Raw genomic sequence first — 6,571 nt, 5'->3', positions numbered from 1 at the left:
TCTTAATAATAGATTTCATTGTCCTTTTAGGCAGTGATAAAGCCCTTGAAATCTTTGTGCATCCATCTCCTGTCTGTGCACAACTTTATCCCGGAGATCTTTTGACACTGCCTTGGCACTCGCTCATTAGTTGATTGTTTGCCTCAGTTGCTCTACCAGGGAGTCAAACGCTCAATGAAAGCTCTTTAATGCTGAGCTGATCTCAAGCTGACCACAGCCGATCATTTTTAGGTTGATCCTTTACCAACTCAGAGATTCAGTTTTTTTTTTATGTTTTCAATTTTTTCCCTAACATGTTGCTTTTATGTCTTTCACTTGGTGGTTAAACGTTGCACTAAGTATAATGTTGAACTAAAAAGCATTTGGTTTATCAGCTATAGTTTTAAAGTTGCTATAGAAATGACTTGACTTTATTTCCTGCACATCGTTAACAGGTCACCATGATCCTTACAGGTTTTGATAATGCGTTGCATGGTTCTTAATCTAATTACAGTAAGTTTACAATCTAAATTTGTTTTCTTTGCTCAATGCAGCCCAAAAATCAATCCTTTCTGATACTGGGATTTTTTTCAAAATAGTGTATAATTCTACCGACAGTAGAAAGGTGTATTTAAAGATTGCTATCTGTTCCTATCCACTGGGCCAGTCCACTCTCAGACGGACCAACAATTCGTCTTGTTTACAAATCAGACATTTTCTTTGGTACCTTCTGTCTATCTATGAAACAATGTGTTTGTTGCGAGCTGGAAAGAAGGAATGTAGAGAATTCTGCTTTAGCTCCAGTTCACATGACTAATCCTTATCGCCTCTGGACTTGATTTTAGATGATTACTTCCAATGACCTACATTCAAAAAACATCCACAGTTCAGTCTGGATAAATAAGAGCAGCTTGGAACCTCAGTTGGTATTTTTTGGGACGTCCTGAGCGCATGCGTCCTGGCGCGTCTCCTTACTTTTATGTTGACGTTGTAGTCTTTGATGTAACTTTGATGTAACAGTACAATGTATATGTGTTCATTCTAATGCGATCAGAGAGGAGAGCAGTGGGGAGAGGAGAGCAATGTGTGTGTGAGTGTGCGTGTGTGTGTGAGTGTGTGTGTGTAAGGCGGAGGAGGAGCGCCAGCACTGCGAGGGAGGAAAAACCACGTCACTGTCAAAAAGGAAAGAAAGTTGGAGAGCTAGTTCTTCTCTGCTTGGATTCAGGTTGTGTGCGAGGATGCAGACTGGATTTCGGTTAAACCTGAGCCCTGTTAAAGAGCCGCTGGGCTTCATCAAGCTGCTGGAGTGGGTGAGTTGCGCAGCACAGCTGCATGGCGCACTGGTCTTACTGGTGATACTGGTGTTATAGAGCTCTCATCCGCTGCACTGGAGTGGGTCCTCAAGGCCTGGGAGAGACAGAGAGACAGATATTAGGAGTAATAATGGAGTTTTTTTCTTTACAATATCCTGGTGCTTGTTTTGTCTCCTTTTACGCAGGAGTGTTTTTGGTCACCACTGGGCACTGTTCATCCTGGTTTATGGAAATCTTTAGAAATATACACACATATTTTGTTCTCTCCTTCTGATAATACATTTTCTTTCTCATCTACCCATTGTTCTCTGCAGGAATTGCAGCAGCGTCGCTTTTACAAGCAGCAAAGAAACACACACACACACACACACACACACACACACACACACACACACACACACACACACATTCCTCAGCGCATGACCCTCCTGTTTTTGTTTCTGGAGACTTTTGTTAGATAACTAACTTCTGATCTAATTTTTAGGAGGTCTCCACACACACACAAAAACACACACAAACACACACACACACACACACACACACACACACACAAACACACACACCTCTTTGGCTTTCACAGTTTTTTTGTTTTTAAGAAAAAAAGTGAATCACAAAGTTGATGAATCAGCACATATCGCTTACAAAGAAGCAAAACATCTGGCAGGCAAAAGGAGTCTGCGGAGGAACTGGTGGGTGATTCAGCAAACCGGATCTAATCGCTAGTCCAGATGTTTAACCCAAACGCTGCTGAGTGGGGAAACGGATGTGTAATCTGCAGCACGACTCTTTATCATGAGCCTTCATACTGTATAGTTGTGCTGTGATAAAGTCGGGCCAGATGTGATTGTGTTAGCTCACGCACTTTTTAAAATTAGAGCAGAACAAGAGCTGATCTTAATCCTAAACCTCAGCCTTACATTACAGTCAGTGACACGCTGTACTGATCATTATGTTTCCTGGATGAGTTCAAATCCCATCACTGGTAGCTCTCACATAGTTCTGGAGAATGTGTGTGTGTGTGTGTGTGTGTGTGTATGTAGGAGCAGTATCCTCTGCATGGGGTCGGAGGCCCCTCTCCCTCTCTCTCTCTCCCTCTCTCTCTCTCCCTCTCTCTCTCTCCCTCTCTCTCTCTCTCTCCAGGTCACTGAAGGAGCTCTAAATAATTTGGGGGGGTGTACCAGATCCCTAACCTTAAACCCTAGCTCCGGGAGTGCTAACACACACTAAATCAGTTCCCATCAGATTATTTACTCTCGTCGATCACTTTCTGTATTCAGTATCAGCTGCTTTTTTTACGCCTTGTTTCTGCATAACTTTCTGAGCTTCTCCATCGTTACACCTCTTCACACTATGTACAGATCACACAGGGGGGAGGGGGGGGGGGGCGTACCCCATGCAGAGGCTATTGGTGCAACATATGTTGCAGTGGGAAGATGAGGAGTGGAAAATGTCTGGTGAAAGAAGCTACGTCTGAAGTTTATACAACATGGACGTGACCAGTCGCGCTCCCCTAAACATTGCAGGTTGCTACTGTAACTTGTCGCCCCAAAATGGCCATTTTTCAGTTTTATTCTGTCTCGCTTCAAACAATAATTGCTTAAAATGGAAATTATTAATATTTATTTTAAATTATTGATACTAAAATTGATGTAAGCTTCTAGAAGTATATGACCTGTAAAAAACTGTTGCTTAAATTAAAGCATTCTGTGCAAAATTTAAGATTTTCCCCCCAAATTATATCAATAATAAGTTTGTTTAAATGCACCAGATTAGACACACACCTTATATTATGTGTCCATAAAGCATTTAAAAAAGTTATGGACACTAAATAAAAAGGCTTAAAATTGTATTTAGAAGACATTTTTCTTTTTATTTGATAAAATTATAAATGTGTATGCATATTTACAAAGAATTACTATTATGAAATAAAAGTATATGAAAAATGGTGTTATATGATCCTAGACGAGATACTTTTTAACACTAATACCATGTGTTTGTAGCAGTGATGGGATTTGATCTCATGACCTTCCAATCCAATACCCTCAGGTGTACCTGCACTCCTTAAGAGATGTAGCTTATAATGTTTTATAATGTTTTACACTATTCTCTGGTATCGGAGTGTCACCCAACACTCTGCTGTTGTCCGGTCTGGATCAAGCCACCCACACTGTGTATTATTTGTCCTCATGTCATGCTGTAATGTGTAATCTGCTCTCATGCAGTCCTGTGTACGTGTATGTATATAACGGATACGAGCTCCTGTATGTGGAAGAATGATGAGAAAAAGCCCCTTTGCAATGACGACATGTAGATTTTCAGCACTGACCGCTCTTACACCCGATCTGTTTGTTTTTATATCCAGTTCACCGCCGTGTTTGCTTTCGGATGCTGCAGCAGTTTCAGTGGACGGATCGTGATTTCTCTGTTTTGTGCCAATGGAACAAACGAGACAGTCAGTGCCACGTTCTCATACCCGTTCAGGTGGGTTTCAGTCAGGCAGAAAAGATTTCAGCTTTCATTTGAACTTGACCGTATTGTCTTATGACATTTTGTGTGTTTGATCAGATTTAAGCGTTCATGTGATCACACAAGTCTACTCCCTGAGTGTGTGTCACTTTACGCATTAGAAGTCTGACTTGTATGAAGTCTGTGTTTCCAAAAATTGTATAATTAGGTTTGGCTTACGTAACCATTTACACACACCTTTCTGTGCCCGTGTCCCATAACTGTCCTCTTTAGTGTCCACATGCATCCTAACAGATCCTCAGTGATGTTGCCAGATGTTGACCCGTGTCTCCGCTCTGCTTGATACGCAGGTTAAACCAAGTGCTGCTGGTTAAAGACAATGCCACCGTGTGTAACCGTTCTGTGTCTCAAACACACCTGGTAGGGGACGCTTCGTCCTCCGTGGAGTTTTTCGTTGCGGTGGGCGTCCTGGCGTTCCTCTACTGCATGATAGCGCTGTTGGTCTACCTGGGATACATGCACGTGTACCGCGACTCCAACTTCGGCCCAGCGTTTGTGAGTATGAGTGTCGGACTTATTATCTATAAGAACAGTCTCAGAAAAGAAGTTCAACTTAGCATAAAGAAGGCGTGAGATACTCAGTCTTACAGAGTGTGATTTCTTTGTATTAATAGGTTCGACAGAGAGTTCTGTCTTGTACTCATTTGTCTAATCTCCAGGCACTGACACACACTACCTGTATTACTGTACACACACACACACACACACACTCAGAGAGGGACAGGGGAAGGAGGAGGTTGTTAGGATTTCTGTCTCTGTGATTCGTAGGATTTCCTGGTGACCTCAGCGTTCGCCGTCCTCTGGCTGGTGTGCTCCTCGGCCTGGGCTCGGGGGCTGCAGAAAGTCAAGTATGCCACAGGGACAGAGGGCATCAGTCAGACCTTATGCACCAGGAACAACATCACATGTGACCTCACTGAATTTGCCAGCACGCGCTCGCTGGATGTATCAGTGGTGAGCATGTACTGTCTTCTTTTATATAGTGTATAAGTTTGGCCAAAACATGGTGCTGGTGGTAAAAAGGGTCTCACTTATACAGTGAGTCACTTATAGCATGTGAAAAAAAAATATTTTTAGACCGGATCATATAACACCGTTTTTATTTATAATACTTAATGATTCTTTTCTCCTGATCCATGCTTAATTTTTTGGAAATATTTATACACATTTATATTTTTATTAGATAAAAGAAACACATTGGGTAAATAAACTTTAATGCCCTTTTCTTTAGTGTACGTTAACTTTTTTAAATTCAAATCTTTCAATGATCTTAATTATCATTCAGATGAAAAAATGAAAAAGTGTATTATTCGAAAATGCAAAATTGTTAAGATATTGCAGCATAAATTTGACATGGTTACGGACACTACAGATTTTCTTTTGCTTTTAAGCTTTTACCAAATAAACAATTTAAGCAACAGTTTTTGCAGGTCATATGTTTCTAGAAGCTGACACCAATTTTAATATCAATATTCATAAAAAAAATGAATAATTTGCATTTGAAAAGACAATATATAAAATCATCTCTCCAAAACGGCTGATGTTAGCAACTTGACATTTTTATGGAGGCGAGATGGGTCACTTCCATGCTGCTTCAGAAGTAGCTTCTTTGGCCACACACATTTTCTTTATTATAAAATATAAAATCAGCACCAATACTACGTTTTGACTGATATAACAAAAAAAAGTTGATATTTAGTTGCAGATTTTTCCATCATGTTTTTTCCCCCACATTCCTCTGCAGGTGCTCGGCTTCCTGAACCTGATCATCTGGAGTTTGAACGCCTGGTTTGTCTATAAGGAGACCTGTTGGCATTCTCAGAAGGGTCGCTCTCAGCAGGAAGCAGCGCGTGGACGCGGCCCCGGCCCTATCTAGAGGCGTCTCCCAGGCAGGCACATGACCCCATCGACCCCCCAGCTCCATGGACTCTTTTGTTTCGGAAGTGAATGAGGACTCAGCGTCATTAGTCACAGCCTTTTCTGTTTTGTTCATGTAGTCCACGTTCTGCCCGTGCCACGCTCTCTGTTCTTGCATACGTACTGTATAATCTCAGTACAGATTTTCTTAGTCTTACTATGTTTTTTATTTTACTGGCACTTTTTTTTTAGCCTTATTATAGATAATTCTGATTTCTTCATGTGGAATAAGTTCTTCCAGTCTACATGTATCGCTCCTTACAGAAACACAGCATTTTCAGCTCATAAACTTCACCAAAGCTACTGCATTATAGAGGGTACTTGGCTGTACTCCACCAGTTAAGCCCATTAAACCCAGTTTAAGCTCATTTTCAGTAGGTGAAAGCAGCACTAATGATATCACACTCATGACTCCCTCAATCATCTATTTGATTTTATTTGAAGAAATCATGTAGAACATTTTGCTTTTCCTGACTGCGTATGTATCTGTGAATGGTTACGAAGATTATTATACTGTATATTTAATACATTTGTGTTGCGATATCTTTTATATTTAATGAATAAAATTGGGATTGAATCTGAGTAACTGGCTTGTTCTGTATTTTGATCTCATGTTGCGGTGCTGAGTGAGGAAGCTCATTCCCTCACCGGAGATCTCTGGGCACATGTGGGTATAAAACACCTTTTGTTTGCCCTCTTACCCTGTGACCTCACTGGTTGGCATTCATCTCGGGAACAAACAAAACATTTCTGTTGAAGAGAAAGCACCGATATTCCAGCGCGAGAGCTTAAGCCTGTCTGTTTTATAGCAGCAGATTGTGGTGTGTACAGTACAG

The 6,571-nt window shown here is 41.0% G+C and overlaps 1 protein-coding gene across 1 annotated transcript; it reads left to right on the top strand.

The window, feature by feature from the left end:
* Nucleotides 1-1,109: 1,109 nt before the first annotated feature.
* Nucleotides 1,110-6,317, top strand: sypl1 (synaptophysin-like 1). The gene is made up of 5 exons (XM_053508263.1): nucleotides 1,110-1,289; nucleotides 3,655-3,773; nucleotides 4,109-4,313; nucleotides 4,587-4,772; nucleotides 5,563-6,317. Exons 1-5 carry the CDS (start codon nucleotides 1,218-1,220, stop codon nucleotides 5,692-5,694), a joined length of 714 nt encoding a protein of 237 aa, XP_053364238.1. The 5' UTR covers nucleotides 1,110-1,217; the 3' UTR covers nucleotides 5,695-6,317.
* Nucleotides 6,318-6,571: the final 254 nt, after the last annotated feature.

This window comes from Clarias gariepinus, chromosome 12 (assembly GCF_024256425.1).
Source record: "Clarias gariepinus isolate MV-2021 ecotype Netherlands chromosome 12, CGAR_prim_01v2, whole genome shotgun sequence".
In the NCBI taxonomy this organism is placed as follows: Eukaryota; Metazoa; Chordata; class Actinopteri; order Siluriformes; family Clariidae; genus Clarias; species Clarias gariepinus.
Note: the sequence above shows the minus strand (reverse complement) of the source record. Positions and strands in the feature narration are given on the sequence as shown.

Bases quoted from the DNA above. Each gene is read 5' to 3' on its own strand.
- sypl1 (XM_053508263.1), top strand. From the start codon at position 1,218: ATGCAGACTGGATTTCGGTTAAACCTGAGCCCTGTTAAAGAGCCGCTG. The intron at 1,290-3,654 runs GTGAGTTGCGCA...TTTTATATCCAG, and splicing joins TCATCAAGCTGCTGGAGTGG to TTCACCGCCGTGTTTGCTTT. The intron at 4,773-5,562 runs GTGAGCATGTAC...ATTCCTCTGCAG, and splicing joins GCTCGCTGGATGTATCAGTG to GTGCTCGGCTTCCTGAACCT.